This window comes from Microtus pennsylvanicus, chromosome 16, assembly GCF_037038515.1.
Source record: "Microtus pennsylvanicus isolate mMicPen1 chromosome 16, mMicPen1.hap1, whole genome shotgun sequence".
In the NCBI taxonomy this organism is placed as follows: Eukaryota; Metazoa; Chordata; class Mammalia; order Rodentia; family Cricetidae; genus Microtus; species Microtus pennsylvanicus.
In genome coordinates, this window is record NC_134594.1 from 30,835,247 (window position 1) to 30,852,653 (window position 17,407).

Consider the following 17,407-nt stretch of genomic DNA (forward strand, 5'->3'; position numbering starts at 1 on the left):
ACTAATCTAATTCACAATGACGAAATTGATTTTTTGTATAAACAACACACAACTAAAACTTGTGACTGAAATACAGTTTAATGATCACTGCAAACAAATGCCACTACAATGTTCTACCTCCTCATTCATCACCGCATTCTTGTCACTGTCTTGAATCTCCTGCCCTTTTGAAGATAACAGTACTCACATTTTAGTAATGAACTGTTCAGTTTAATTTCTCAGAGAGTATCTCTACTCATGGTGTTAAAGATAGCAATAAAATGAATATCTCCATTTTATTGAATTGAAAATTATTAAAATTAAGTAGCTTCCCAAATCTACGAACCATATTTATTCTAACTTAAAATTAGGTTTATCCAAAGTTCAAATCATGTTCAGACTCTTTATTTTTAAAATACTTAAAATTATAACCTTTAGGTGAAATTGTTAGCTAACTGACTACGTAGGTATATGTACAATTGATTTATAGATTTTCTTGTAGCCAAGTTATATACTTATCTATTATTCTCAAACCTGAATGTAAATACATTGGTGCTGTGACAAATGATATGGCTCCATGAATTCCGTCCTCTATGTGTTCATGTGTAACTGGAACTCCTACATTTCTGAGTCGGGTGACATAAATAAGTCCATCATCTCTTAGAATGTCATGTTCACATGTGATGATATAAGTTAATGGCAAATTTTGTAACTGGGAGTCATTGACTAACAAAGGTGACAGTCTACTATCCAGAAGTGCTGGATAGGAAGCATTCAGCTTCCCAAGAACGGGCTCCCTATAAACATGGTTCTTCTTATACTTCTCAGGAAGGAAGTGACTCCAGTTCACAAACTTGAACAAGTCTCTTGATCCTTCAGGCATGTGCTCATTTCTCAGTACTACCTCTGGCAGTTCTTCATCTTCTGTTACATATGTGGTTGCCAACTTAATTGCTAACTTCCTTGACAAAAAGGGACCATTTTCATACTCTTGATAAGATGGTGTCCAGGTATCAATCACCTGTAGGCTAGGGTATATTATGGCTTGTGCCTTAATTTTGTTTCTGTATTCTGGATCATTCTGTAGCTGTAAAGAAAATACATGGTAAGTGTTAATGAGTCAACAGCTTTAACAAAAAAGAATTGGTAACTTTGTTTTAATGTCCTGAGGTAAATAAATTTATTAAACTGAAATAGTGTCTGAGTATTGCTCTCATAGTATTTACTCATGATTTGAAAAATGAGACTCTCATTCTACCTTCTTCATACTTGGCAGCCAAACAAGACCTTGAGCTGGAGAATCCTACTAGAGATGGCATAATGGCTATATTCTAAAATACTTTTAGTTTTTGGTGAGAAGTTGTTTTTATCTATCTATCACATACTATCCTCCTGTGTTAGCCTTCCATGTGGATTTAAGCGAGACATATGTCATCATGCCCAGCTTGCTTATGTTGACATACAGGAATCTACAATAGCAGAAACAATGAATATGGTAAAACAGCATGTCGAAAACCCATTCAGATGGATCATGAACATTTGTTGTTACATGTTGCAAACAATTCTATCATATGCCTCACCTTTAGCTACTAGTGTTATAATATGACAGAAAACACAAAGAATAATTTACAAAAGTCAGAAGAGAAAAAGAAAGTAATGGATTGTTCCATGTGTAATCTGTCTCTGTCGGAAACGGGAAGAGTCCTGAGTTTACAGTCATAAGAAGATCCTTCCTTTCATTTCCTAGTTAGCAAGCTGAAGGAGAGACCTTGCAGTGGGTCCCTGTAGCACGTGAGCTCTTATAGCAGAGTGCAGCATCCCCAACTGTGTCTGCATTCCTCCACAGGAAGTTCAGGATGTGCTGAGCGCAAGGTCATGCCCTCATCAGAAAGTGAATTTATATGAAATGAGAGGGCTAGTTGAAATCTCAACAGCACATCACAAGGAAAGTATCTGACCAACTTCAAAATGCACAACACATCATAGGTACAAAGTTCTTAGCCCGGCCGTGGTAGCACACACCATCATTCCCAGCACTTGGGAGGAAAAGACCAGTGAATCTCTGTGGGTTCGAGGCCAATCTTCTCTACAGAGCAAGTTCCAGTACAGGTTCAAAACTACAGAGAAACCCTGTTTTGAAACATTCCCACCAGCACACACCAAAGAAGAAGAACAAGAAGAGGAGGAGCAGGAGGAGGAGATGGAGGAGGAGGAGGAGGAGAGAGTAGAGTACTTGTATGAAAAATTATGATTTTCAAGGCCAAACTGGTTTGCTGGAAATTTCCAGGCTCACAAACATTACACAGTGAGACTCTATTTTGGAAAGAAAGAAAAAAAAAGATGGAAAGCAAATGAGGGAACTGCTGACTTCCACATGCTCACCATACATATGTACACACAAGGGCAAACTGACACACATATACTCCCATGAACATGGATCCACACAGAAACAAAAAAAGACAAGAAAAAAATGAATTAAATTGAATTAAGACATTAAGAGAGACTAGTGGCTTTCTCGGGAATACTTCAAGCTCCACAGACTTTAAATCTAAAGAAACAAAGACACACCAGTGTGTTTATGGGTTAGAAAATAGAAAAAGAGCCAAGGTAGAGACAAGTGTCAGGGAATTGGAGGTATCTCTAACACTAATGTGAGCCACACAGTTACCTCTTCAAATGCAAAGATATGAGGAAGTTTGTCCTTATCTCTAATTCCTTCCTAAAACTGCTGTTGTTTATTATTATAAACCCCAAAATAGTGGCTCCGAGTATACTAAAACAGTCCCAGAATATCACCTGCCAGATACCCCAAAAGCTCTGGTGAACAGACTTAAGGGTCCTTCTTAAGCAAGAGAAGAGTACTGGAAGATGTCTCACTGCCTGGTCTTATCAGCTCTGTGGAGAAACAACAAATGTTTCATACCTTGAGAAGCCAGAGAGACCGTGGGTTCTGCCTTGGTCAAAGGGGTCCAGATCGGTGACATCTAAGCAAAACCATTGCCTTTTCCAACCTTTCACATCTCACAGCCACATTTATAAACAAATCTTTTGGCTGCTGTTGCTCCTTCCTCAGCATTCAAACAATTCAAAGAGAACATAATAACAAACAGTATCCAGACTCTCTGTTTATTTTTCAACTTTACAAGGCTTTAGTTTATAAACTCTATTTTTTATTTTTATTTTTAATTGTTGGCTTTTTGAGACAGTTTCTCTGTGTATATCTGGCTGTCCTGGAACTCCCTCTGTAGACCAGGGTGTCCTTGAACTCACAGAGACCTGTGAGCCTCAGCCTCCCTAAGTGTTGTGATTAAAGGAGTGCCACCACACTGTGAACTCACAGAGGTCTGCCTGCTGGTCTTCCAAGTGTTGGGATTAAAGGTGTGTGCCACCACACCCAACTACACACTCTCTCTCTCTGTCTCTCATTTAAGGACTTTTCCTTTTTTCTTTTCTCTCCCAAGCCTGCATACGTTTTTAACACACTGTAAATATTTAGAGGTTTTCTTCATCTTTGAATCTCTCTTTACTGTATATCTCTCTTTTTCTCCACCATGTGAGTCTTTAATTTGCTAAGCAATATGGAGAGCATTAAAGCCATGGCTTTGACGGCTGGATCCAGCCCATTCCTTAGCTTTCTATTGCCACAACTCTATGGTGTTTCAAGGTCCCTGCCACCAAGCAAGCTGCAGCAGTCTGCTCAAAAACCCATTAAAATGCTCTGTAGCGAGGCCTCCAGCCTCAAAGAGTCAGAGTTTGTGCTGGCCGGGTGCTCCAGAAAGCCAGCATTTTAAAATGGCACAGCCTTTTTCCTGCTATGGCTGAAAACCAAAAAGCATTCAGTTAGCTTCTCATCAACACCATTTACATGTTTCAAGGCAGGGCTTTTTAAAAGAGCAGCAAGGTCTTACAGCTAAAGCTTAATAAGGAAGCCTCTCTTAAATGAGACACATTTGTGTCTAGGAAACAGAGCCCACCAGAGAAAATGTTGCTATCAATAAGCTGTGTTTAACTCTATTCTTTTTTGTCTACAATTAATTCCCAAGCTCTCTTAGGCTTTATGTGTGTGCAGTTGTCCATGTCACACCCATGCTTTGGGGGGGGAGTGGTCACTCTTACCCCAGAGTCAATGTGGTGTTAAATTTTGTATAAACATGGAGACCCTCTCTCCCACTGCCCTTGCCCTAGAACCTCAGAAGGAAAACCACTGCAGTTAGATAGCTATCCTCTGCCTCCTCAGTTAGAATAGTCAGCTCAGGCAAAGAGGTGTATAGTAACCACTGTGTCATAACTTGCTTCAATTATTTCTAGTCTTTTTTGTGAAGGTGCCTTTATAAATTGTAGGAGATTCCCCAAAGGATTGGAGAAGCAGGAGAGGCAATGGTTTAGCAGAGATTCCTCATGCCTCCCACTGTGACTGACAAAGCAGGATATACAGGATGACAGCAGGCCAGGAGAGGGCCTGCTGGTAGGCACTATCAGAGCAGGTCTTAGCAAGCCAGAACCAGCATAGAATCGTTTCTGTGGTAACATGGAGAAATGGAAGGAAACATGGAGGATGGAGGGAGGGAGAGATTAATGTAAAATATCCCATTATCCTTAATTGTTGCTAGTGTGCAACTTAACATGTTTTGTCACAAATATATTAATACTAATAGCCATACATCCTCCCCTATACTGCCTGCTAATATAGAATCCTATGTCTTCACCTATCTTGTTTCAAGATTTAAGTAAAATTTAATCTTCTTTAGTTACATGCGATATAAAATGTCCAATGAAAATTATTACATGTGCTGTGACCTTTGGAGCCTATATAGTGACCTTGCAGTGTCTAACCCCAAGTTTTCCTATTTTGGACTTTTATTTCACATTGTTCCGATTGAGACATTGCTCTAATTCTTCCTTCTTGGAATATGAAAGTATTTAATTCATTTACTATCTTTTGGGAACCCACAGTAATAGACTTTGATATTTTAGAGAAACTGGGTATTTTAGAGTGACTGACCATCAAGGTCTTTGAATTTGTGAAGATTGTGGGACTTTCAAAGTTGCAATATGTTTCATATTGATATAATGATATTAATATGAGATGTTGGGCATAAACAAGAAAGGGTAGGTTGCAGTTAAATAATGGTGTGTTTGTGTGTTAAGTTGACAAGCATTCAGTAGCTCTGGCTGGTTTGTCTTTCATTTTGTTTTGTCAGTTTGACACAGACTAGATTTATTTGAGAGGGGAAAAAAAAGGAAATGTCTTTGTAGGTTTACTCTGTGGGTGAGACTGTGAAGATTTTCTAAACAAGTGATTGATGTGCCCAGCCCACTGTAGGAGGTTCTACCCCTGTACAGGTAATCCTCGATGATACAAGCAAGCAGGCTGAATAAGCCACCAGGAATAAGTCACTGGGCACCATTCCTCCATTGCTTCTGCTTCATGACTCTCGCTGTATATCCTCACAAAATGTATTAAAACAGCTTCACTTGTCTGCTCCACAGAGATAAACTCCTCCCACTGCCATGGATTTTCTGCCTTCAGTTTCTGTACCATGTCAAACCATAAGCCGAAATAACTCATTTTCCATCTACCTTTTTCTTATTAGGTCTTCTAGTCAGAAAGACAAGAAACTAATAAATTTGCATCAATACAATGACACCAAATTCAAACAAATTTTATAATTTATCTTTGAAAAACTAGCAATAAAACTTATACTAAACAATTTTTTTATTCATTGATATATATATCAATCGAGACAGGGTTTCTCTGTGGTTTTGGAGCCTGTCCTGGAACTAGCTCTTGTAGAGCAGGCTGGTCTCGAACTCACAGAGATCTGCCTGCATCTGCCTCCCAAGTGCTGGGATTAAAGGCATGCGCCACCACCGCCAGGCTGCTGTATATATATATTTTTTAAATTAGTATGATAAGGTAGGCTGGATGGTGTGACTCTATTCCAAGTAGCTGGGGGATGATGCAAAGAGATTGCAAGTTTAAGGCATATTACAGTACAGATTCAAATTCAGCCTGGGATGCTTAACAAGAAACCAACTCAAGAAGAGCTTACAAAGAGGTAGTTCCGTAGTTCCATGCTAGATCATTTGTCTGGGGAACATATATCCTTAGATTCAGTACACACTAAGCACATGTGCACACACACGCACACACACACACACAGAATAGGATTATGAAATTCTTATGCAACATCATCTAATTTCTTGACTAAAGCCACACCTAAAGCCAAAATCATTAAAAAGAATAAACTGATTTGGTTATGTTACATTTTATAGATTACAATAAAAACATCATTCAGACACAATAACTAAAGTACTTCCTTTGAGTTAGGACTAAATTGTGCCGGTTCCAATCATACATAACACACATAACATACCAGTTGAGTCACTGATCCTACCAAGGCACCCCCAGAGCTCTCTCCTGAAATACAGATGTGAGCAGGATCCACTCCATATTTTTCCAGAACTTTATCCTGGAGAAAGAACTTGATCACAACAATACAATCTTCAAGGGCAGCTGGGAATAGATACTGAGGAGGAAGCCTGAAGCTTTAGAGGTAAATCAAACAAACAAACAAAAAAAGAAACAAAGAACTTATGATTAGGCTAAAGTATCTAATTATCTCTAAAATTTACTAGCAGATACACAAATAAATTTTGGCCCTACTTTGAACCTCAAACCAACCCATCAAATAAACCTAGGCTTACTAATATATAACTTCTATTTTAAAATAAGACACAGATTCTGGTTTAGAAGTGTTTTTTTTTTATATTAGTGCAATGAGGAGAAGAATAAGAGAGCATGTATTTTCACCCTCATGAAGCCTGTAACTTCATCCAGCACTGAAAATGCAGTTGGTGACTCAAAAGCAATTTATGATCATGGATGAGATTATTCAAGAAATTTAAAATCACAAAATCTGAGAGCAAAGTGTTGGTAGTTGCCTTCAATTAGAAACTTATTTGGGCAAAATTTCATAGAATTGTAGAATTTCATTTCCTAAGCATCAGGATTTGAATTAAAACAAGCAGATTGATAAGTGGATATGTAAGCTATTTCAATGAGTATTATTAATATACTGTGATTTATTAGAAAATATATATAATATCTTCACTTCCTCATTCTTAATCCCATCTCCCTGTGCATTCTTTTATGGAATCATGTCCTAAATGCTCTATTTTATTTATTCTTACAATTTGCATTAGAATTTTTGAATTATTTATAGTTCTATAATAAACAATATTATTCAGATAGTCCTTGTGAATTTTTAAATTTTAAGGTGTGTCTAAATGTTTAAAAATAGCATAATATCAACCATGAAACATCAAAATACAATTTTAAATAATGGTGAAGAACAAAGATTGCCTGCAATATTTTAGAATCCTTAAACTAGATATAATTTTACTCTCTTAAAATCTTATGTGAATTGGGCTGGAGAGATGGCTCAGTGGTTAAGAACATTGCCTGCTCTTCCAAAGGTCCTGAGTTCAATTCCCAGCAACCACATGGTGGCTCACAACCATCTGTAATGAGGTCTGGTGCCCTCTTCTGGCCTGCAGACATACACATGGACAGAATATTGTATACATAATAAGTAAGTATTCTTAAAAAATCTTATGTAAATTATAACGTGATAAAGTTGGTTAAATTATAATGATAAAGGCACACTTACGTTACAACTATACATTAAAAATTTCTCAAACATAACTGATTCCACTTGCTTTAAAGCATTGGCTATGAGCACGACAGTACTGAACCTGCTAGTTCATGCTACCTGAATTTATTATACTGTCAGAAAAAATTCTTTATAATGTTTCTGCAAAACTCTACAATTTTGTAAATCCATTCCTATGTTATAAAATTCGGAGGGAAAAGCCAATTTTCTCCAACCTCATAATGAGGCATAAGAAGTATAGAATATACCCAAAAGGTCATAAAACAATTGCAGTTAATCAACTTTCTAGTATATTGTTGAACATAGGAATAAAAGTCATGAATTAATAAGAGTTGTCATTGAAAAGGTTCTTGAGATGTTTGAGTGGTTTCCAACATTTGTTCTAATTGATATTACTTGGCCCCAAAATGGCTCTAACATATATTGATTGCTTCTACCCTTCATGATGTGGGATTTCCCTCTGTATGCTGTCATTATCATTAATCAATAAAGAATTGCTTTGGACCTATAGCAGGGCAGAACTTAGGTAGGCATGGAAGACTAAACTGAATGCTAGGAGAAAGAAGGGCAGAGTCAGAGAGAAGCCATGTAGACCTGCCAGAGACAGACAGCCTAACTTCAGCTGGTAAGCCACAGCCACATGGCAATACACAGATGAATAGAAATGGGTTAAATTAATATGTGAGAGTTAGCCAATAAGAAGCTAGAGCTAATGGGCGAAGCAGTGATTTAATTAATACAGTTTCTGTATGATTATTTTGGGGCTTAGCAGTCAGGAACTAACAAGCATCTTTCTTATTATCCCCTTAGGTATGATGAATATACACTATAGGCGTATTACCTAAGTAGGATTTATGTTCTTAAAGCTGCCACTGCTCTATTGGCAAAGATGTTCGCATCTCTGCTTCTCATAAGAGTCTACCATTGCAGAGATGAATGCAAAATGGAGGTTTGTTGAGGAAATTTTGATATTATAAGGTTTAGAAAACAATTTTAACCCTAAATTTCCTAGCAGCAATCCAGCCACCACTGAGGATTTTGCAACTTGTACTGTAAACTAGCTTAGGTGGGAGGGCAAGGGCACAATACTAAAAATAGCCAGTCTCTTACTCTGGGGCCATCACAACAGCATCAAGTCTTCTGGCTGTCATTCTGTTCATGAAATCATAGGGCCGCATCTCTGAAATGACAGACATAAATACAGACAGAGCTGTGTAAATGCCAGGCAATGGAAACCCAGACACATCTATGAATCCTAAGAGAAATCAGAATTGTGATTACTTAATGAAAATCTTGCATTCCAGTTTTGTGGCATACAGTCTTTTGTAGTAACATCTAATGATTCTCTGAATTTCCTCTGTGTCCGTGGTTATGTCCCCCTTTTCATTTCTGATCTTATTTATTTGCGTGTTCTCTCTCTGTCGTTTAATTAGTTTGGATAGGAGTTTGTCGATCTTGTTGATTTTCTCCAAGAACCAGCTTTTTGTTTCATTGATTCTTTGGACTGTTTTCTGTGTTTCTATTTTGTTGATTTCAGCCCTCAGTTTTATTATTTCCAGTCTTCTACTTCTCCTGGGCGCGTCTGCTTCTTGCTTTGTGGGAGCCTATATAGTTTGGATGCTCACCTTACAAGACCTGGATAGAGGTGGGCAGTCCTTGGGCTTCCCACAGGTCAGGGAACCCTGATTGTTCTTTGAGCAGATGAGGGAGGGGGACTTGATCGGGGGAGGGGAAGGGAAATGGGAAGCGGTTGCGGGGAGGTGGCAGAAATCCTTAATAAATAAATTTTAAAAAAATCAAAATTTATGTTAAAAGTCTTGGAGAGATTAGGGATACAAGGGTCATACCTAAATATAATAAAAGCTATATACAGCAAGCCGACAGCTAACATCAAATTAAACGGAGAGAAACTCAAAGCCATCCCGCTTAACTCAGGAACACGACAAGGCTGTCCACTTTCGCCATTCCTCTTCAATATAGTGCTGGAAGTTCTAGCAATAGCAATAAGACAGCATAATGGGATCAAGGGGATTCGAATTGGAAAGGAAGAAGTTAAACTTTCGTTATTCGCAGATGATATGATAGTGTACATAAGCGATCCCCAAAACTCCACCAAAGAACTTTTACAGCTGATAAACAGCTTTAGTAATGTGGCAGGATACAAGATCAACTCCAAAAAATCAGTCGCCCTCTTATACACAAAGGATATGGAAGCAGAGAGGGAAATCAGAGAAGCTTCTCCATTCACGATAGCCACAAACAGCATAAAATATCTTGGGGTAAATCTAACCAAGGAAGTGAAAGATCTATTTGACAAGAACTTTAAGGCATTGAAGAAAGAAATTGAAGAGGATACCAAAAAATGGATGGACATCCCTTGCTCTTGGATTGGGAGGATCAACATAGTAAAAATGGCAATTCTACCTAAGGCAATTTATAGATTCAATGCAATCCCCATCAAGATCCCATCAAAATTCTTCACAGATCTGGAGAGGACAATAATCAACTTTATATGGAAAAACAAAAAACCCAGGATAGCCAAAACAATCCTATACAATAAAGGATCTTCTGGAGGCATTACCATCCCTGACTTCAAACTCTATTACAGAGCTACAGTAATGAAAACAGGGTGGTACTGGCATAAAAACAGAGAAGTCGACCAATGGAATCGTATAGAAGACCCGGATTTTACCCCACAAACCTATGAACACCTCATTTTCGATAAAGGAGCTAAAAGTATACAATGGAAGAAAGAAAGCATCTTCAACAAATGGTGCTGGCACAACTGGATGTCAACCTGTAGAAGAATGAAAATAGACCCATATCTATCACCGTGCACAAAACTCAAGTCCAAATGGATTAAAGACCTCAATATCAGCCCGAAAACACTGAACCTGATAGAAGAGAAAGTGGGAAATACCCTACAACAGATGGGCACAGGTGATCGCTTCTTAGGTATAACCCCAGAAGCACAGGCATTAACGGCAACATTGAATAAATGGGACCTACTAAAACTGAGAAGCTTCTGTAAAGCAAAGGACACTGTCACTAAGACACAAAGGCAACCTACTGACTGGGAGAAGATCTTCACCAACCCCGCAACAGACAAAGGTCTGATCTCCAAAATATATAGAGAACTCAAGAAACTAGACTTTAAAATGCTAATTAACCCAATTAAAAAATGGGGCACTGAACTGAACAGAGAATTCTCAACAGAAGAAGTTCAAATGGCCAAAAGATACTTAAGGTCGTGCTCAACTTCCTTAGCAATCAGGGAAATGCAAATCAAAACAACTTTGAGATACCATCTTACACCTGTCAGAATGGCTAAAGTCAAAAACACCAAGGATAGCCTTTGCTGGAGAGGCTGTGGAGGAAGGGGTACCCTCATCCATTGCTGGTGGGAATGCAATCTTGTGCAACCACTGTGGAAGTCAGTGTTTCGGTTTCTCAGGAAATTCGGGATCAACCTACCCCTGGACCCAGCAATACCACTCTTGGGAATTTACCCAAGAGATGCTCTATCACATGTCAAAAGCATTTGTTCAACTATGTTCATAGCAGTATTATTTGTAATAGCCAGAACCTGGAAACAACCTAGATGCCCTTCAATGGAAGAATGGATGAAGAAAGTATGGAATATATACACACTAGAGTACTACGCTGCAGTAAAAAACAATGACTTCTCGAATTTTGCATGCAAATGGATGGAAATAGAAAGCACTATCCTGAGTGAGGTATCCCAGACCCAAAAAGAAGAACATGGGATGTACTCACTCATAATTGGTTTCTAGCCATAAATAGGGGTCACAGAATCTACAATTGGCGAACCTAAAGAAGCTAAGTAAGAAGGTGAACACAAGGAAAAACATATCGTTATCCTCTTGGATAAGGGAAGTAGACAAAATTGCCGGGGAGAAAAGTGGGATCTTGGGGGTGGGGTGGGAAGGGGGTAAGGGGAGATGGGGAGAGAAAAGGTAGAAGGGAAGGAGGGGGGACTTGGGGAAATAGGAGGATCGGGATAAAGGAAGGTTGGATAGGGGAGCACGTAACCACAAGTCTTAGTTAAGGGACCCACTTTAGGGTGGGCAGGAGACTTGACCCTAGAGGGGCTCCCAGGTGCCCAAGCTGAGGTCCCCAGTTAGTTCCTTGGGCAGCTGAGGATAGGGAACCTGAAATGACCCCATCCTAGCGCAATACTGATGAATATCTTGCATATCATCTTAGAACTTTCATCTGGCGATGGATGGAGATAGAGACAGAGACCCACACTGGAGCACTGGACTGAGCTCCCAAGGTCCCAACGAGGAGCAGAAGGAGGGAGAACATGAGCAAAGAAGTCGGGACCACGAGGGGTGCACCCACCCACTGAGACAGTGGAGCTGATCTACTGGGAGCTCACCAAGGCCAGCTGGACTATTACCAAAAAAAGCATGGGATAAAACTGAACTCTCTGATCATGACGAACAATGAGGGCTGATGATACGCCAAGGACAATGGCACGCAGTTTTAATCCTACGCAATCTGCTGGCTTGGTGGGAGCCTAGCCAGTTTGGATGTTCACCTTCCTAGATATGGACGGAGGGGAGAGGACCTTGGACTTACCACAGAGCAGGGAACCCTGACTGCTCTTTGGACTGGAGAGGGAGGGGGAGAGGAGTGGGGGGAAGGGGAGAGGGGTGGGAGGAGGGGGAGAAGAGTGGGAGGAGGGGGAGGGAAAGGGGAGGCTGGGAGGAGGTGGAAATTTGTTTTTTTTTCTTTATTCTTTTATCAATAAAAAAAAATAATAAAAAAAATCAAAATAAATTAAAAAAAAAGAAAGAAAATCTTGCACTCTACACTTTGGCCACCACATGTAAAAAAATCTCCACTGGAGTTAGAAAACCTTCCTTAACTCCGACCCACTAAATCCCTCCTAACCCAGGCCAGAAGAGAAGACTCTTGCTAGGTCACAATGAAAGAAGCTTGCTGTGCCTTGATGACCTGCTTGGGTTTCTCAGAAAACTTGCTCTGGGTTCCTGTGTTGCCAGCTTCACCTGACTCCAGTTTCACAGCCTGGTGCACTGTGACTGCTCTCCTGCCTCTCATTTCTGCGGTCAGTTCCATCTGGAGGAGGCTGTGGCTGAGCAGTACTGAAGGACTACACCAGGCATTGCCTCACAGACAGTGACTGACGAGCAGTGGTGATGATCACAGTCCCCAAGCTTAAATAGTAGCAAGCTATCCTTTCATAGAATTTATATTTTTCTTTACAGGAGAGGAAAAAGTTTATGACTTGACTCTCTCAAAGTAACCATGTCTATACCATAAAATTGGCTATAAATCAGGACTCTAGAAGTATGTTGAAGATCATATTATAATCATTATTATAATATTCATAAATATAGGTAGTCACCTTAATTCATCTATCTTTAACGATCTTTTAGAGTTCTCAGACTTTTTAATAAAGGGACTTTAGTTTACCTAAAGCCTAATATACTTCTCAGGATAATATTTTAAATGATTTTTTTCATAATAAGAAGTTTAGGCTTTAAAATACACTTTAAATTGCAATTTTGAACATAATTGAAAATTTATTTGTAGTTAAAATCAATCAGCATATTCTTGGTTACCATATTTTTTACATAAATTAAGTATGGATTGAATTTATTTGTTATATCAAGAGGTAGGGACAAAATAAATTTATTAAGGTTAAAATCTTAGCAGAAATCAATGCAAAATTTGTAAGTAACAACCAATTAATTTAAAAGGGAATTTATTATATAAAACATAATAGCTTCTGTTAAAAGATCAATGGAAAAATTAACTCATTGCAGGAGAAGGTGTAACAAGATCATGAGATGCAGAGAATTGCATTTCATATAGCAATTGCAATCAAATTAAAACACAGATTAAAAAGACACTTACTGCAGCTTCCCGTGACATAAGCACCACCATGAATGAAAACGACAGCTGGTCTCGGTCTTTCAGACTTTCTTTTTGGCAAATACAGACGAACAGGAATGTTACTGAAGTCTGTGTCAATCACTGTAATGTTTTCATCTGAAATTGCCTCTACATTTTGAGTTCTCATTAATATGAAGAAAAAATCTTCAAATTTCATTAGACCCATATTTTCAAATAATGTGGCCTATCAAAACAAAATTCAAATGTATGCATTTTTTTATTTTAATAACACTAAATTCACATAAAGATGCAATGGGAAAAAGAGTAAGTACTGCAATAATGCCATAGTGTGTATAGCACATCCTTCACCAAAGGAGAAACGCACATCTCAGAAGATGGAGAAGAAAGGTGTGGAAACACAGAAGGGAAAGATGGCTGAAATACAATGTATTCCTAACACGACAAGGCACTTGCACGTATCACCTCATAGATGCTCCTGTTATCTGTATGAGATGTGCACATGACCAAATCAAATAATTTGGAAGCATTCATTGGGGCTTTGAAACACAAGATCATTCACTGTTTTGTGCATGTGTTCTCCCTAAACCTTCCTCTTCCCAGAGTACCTATAAGACTTCCAGACAGAAGTACATTTTGGTAAAAAATAACATGGTGTACTCTTGAGTTCAGGTATTGAATTTGTCATTATAAAATCTGTATTCTAGCAACACAGACCTAATATAGAAAACAGCAGTAGCAAGTGCCAAGATGTGGCCCTTGAGCGTCAGAATGCCTCTGAGACATGTCAGGAAGCACATATGTCACACAGCACACTCTCTGCCCATGAAGATGCAGTGCAGCTTGCCAGTGAGCTTCCCAGATGGGCTCCCACAGCAGACTAATTCAAAAGAAGATATGACAGCCAGATAGCACCCGCAAATAATTATAAAGTGATATGAAAAAATCAGAAATAAATGCCACTGTCGTGATGTTTTCTGATTATTAAAAGATACTTTATTTTAACATTAACACAGAACTTATATAAACCTGTATTGAAATCATCATCACCATTTGACTAACTATTAACACACTTAAAATTGGTCAATGTAAATCAAATATAAACTTTTTTGATATGAGAGTGTACAATTTTGAATATAGGAAGCCTAAGAACTACTTAAAAAGAAAAAAAGATACAAAAACAGTAGAAGGAGAAAAATAAATCAAAATTTTATGATATGAATGATTTTACATGTGAGCTTAAGAAGACATACGAGCCTCTCTGAGAGCCATCAAATATATTCAAGCATCTGAACAATTACTCAAATATTCCTTTAGTAATACTGGTTATTTTTGCTGTCAGTATATACTTAACTTTAGAAGTACACATTTACAAACATTGCATCTTCAGTAGATAAAAAAGCATGTTAGCAATTAACTCAAATGTTAACTACATAAACTATAATATTATTTGTTAGGTAAAGCATTAGAAAAAGCAAAGTCTCTCTCAAAATACTGACTCAATACACTTCACTTGTAATAAGGCCTCCCAATTTCCCAGGAAAAATATATTACCGTAAGCGTTGCTATTTTCGTAAGAATATCTATGAGTCTCACTTTCCAGGGTTCTTCAATGTTTTCTGGTATGGGTATATAAGTATAATAAGCAAGAAGGATGCAAGATAATCCAAAGAGCAGCGTTTTATTCCCCATGATAAAACTCCAAACCTCTCTCTGCTGATAGTCAAATTGCTACCTCATATATAAATCGCTAAACAGTCAGACAAAGGTAGCAGGCCAAGTCATCCAGACAACACGGCAATAAAGCAACTCATTTACTATTCAGTTCTAAGATCAGGCCACTGTTGTAACAGGTAATGCAGCTGTGCTTCTTTGTGTAACACAAAGTACCTTAAATTATCTATTGATAATTGGGTCAAGAGTAAAACCATCACGAGAAGATCAATTTCTTTCACATCAGTGAAACACATCTTAGTGAGACTCACAGTACAGGAAAGATTAAAATCCACTTTCTGGCGTCATTTTAAAAATGTAGTGACAAGAATTTAAAAATAATTTACGAGTAACATTTAATCAACGCAAAGGCAAAAGCCTATAGAACAGATTATTTTAAAAAAATAAAACCTACTATGTCAAGTAAGCACTAGGAGAGCACTAGAAGGCAGGAAACTAAATGCTGGACAAAATTATATAAATAATTCACTTAATGAAGAAATATCTGGGCAATATTAATCACACATTGAAGTTAAACTTAGGGATACATAAGCTACTTGCATAATAATAAGAATATTATATTATATTAAGCAAACATTTGTAGCAGCATTGTATTATGTTCTGCATTAAGCAAGAAATAAATATTTGAATAAACCTGACATATATCTGTTCTTTTATGAAATTTCCTTGATTTTCTCTTCGTTGTTCTAAGCTCTGTCCATGAATATTCTCAAAGAATAAACTTCCTATTTGAGGTCACTTCCATGTTACTATAAGAAATTTCAGGCAGAAACTGTTAGTGGCATGATTAATTGTTCCATGTTGTTCTTTGCTATGCTTCCCAACCCTGTTTTCACATCTGCCAGAACAAAAACATGTGCAGGACAAAAATGCCTTGTGCAAATAGAAAAGCACTGGAGAAACCAGGAAAATTAAACACACAGCTTACCACTCTCCCTGGAATGCTAGGAATGATGTATTCTTACAATTTGGTGATCCATTACTGTTTGATGAGATAGACTCTGCCTGTATTTTCCAGAATTAGTTTTTTTTCAAACCCTTTCTCCCTAAACCTGGAACAAGATTTACAGACCATAAACCCCACCCTTATGAATGATGTCACTTGTGTTTTACAAAGGCTAAGTGACTCCAATGTTATCTTGAGACCATGCCAGTCTTAACACCCACAAGTACTATGTTTCCCCTAAGTCAAGCTTTCTAAACACTAAATCATGGGCAGTATTTCTTGGACAAGAGTTCCCATTCTTGTGAAAGAAATCTGATGTACTTTTGAATCTCAGTGTAAATGTCTTAAAAGTTGTTATTCAAAATAACAGTTGTTAAAAATGTTAAAAGTTGTGCACTGTGGACTGAATTAATTGTTATTGAAATACCTTATTAAAAATTATAAAAGCTTAAACATGGCTAAAACAAAATGTTCTGTACCAGATGCTATAAGTCCTGGTTTCAGCAAAGGTTACAACAAAATCAGACTAAGTCATTCTTATCTCTTTGTGGACCATTTTCCCCCTACCTGCTATAAAGCCTGAAAGATAAACACTACAAAAAAATCAGAAAAAGTCATTCTTCCTCAGCATTTGGGAATAAATATATGGCTGCTGGATAGAATATGCTGAGAAGAGCAGGGTATAATTATGCATTCCGGAGTACATAAGCCTAGTTATTGGTTGTTCAGCTCTTTATTAGACCAATCAGGTCTTTGGGCAGACAAAGTAACACAGCTTCACAGAGTTAAACAAATGCAGCATAAATTATTGCAGCACATCTTTGCATCATTAAACAAATATTCTACAACATAAGTAAAAGTAAAACATTTTAAATTAATATTTCACACTATTTTCCCCTTTTCATTTAAATTGAAACAAAAAGTTTTAAACTTTAATATAGTAAAACTAAATACAACAAAAGCAACTATTACCTTTACAATATTTTGTCCATTAGATTAAGCAAATTCAGAGAAAATATTGCATTATCTATCTCATCTTAGTCATTCCAGCATTTTTTAAAATTCATTAGAGTTTATTTTGAATCAGACACCCTATATGACATTTAAATACAAGTTAATATACACATACTTATGGAATGAAATTATTTTTATATTATGCTTGGAAATG

General features: G+C 37.6%; 1 protein-coding gene across 1 annotated transcript; it reads right to left on the bottom strand.

Moving 5' to 3' along the window:
• Positions 1–363: 363 nt before the first annotated feature.
• On the bottom strand, positions 364–15,251 carry LOC142836492 (arylacetamide deacetylase-like 2). The gene is made up of 5 exons (XM_075950786.1): positions 15,114–15,251; positions 13,563–13,785; positions 8,766–8,835; positions 6,357–6,528; positions 364–1,066 (listed from the first exon to the last, which is right to left on the bottom strand). Exons 1-5 carry the CDS (start codon positions 15,249–15,251, stop codon positions 464–466), a joined length of 1,206 nt encoding a protein of 401 aa, XP_075806901.1. The 3' UTR covers positions 364–463.
• Positions 15,252–17,407: the final 2,156 nt, after the last annotated feature.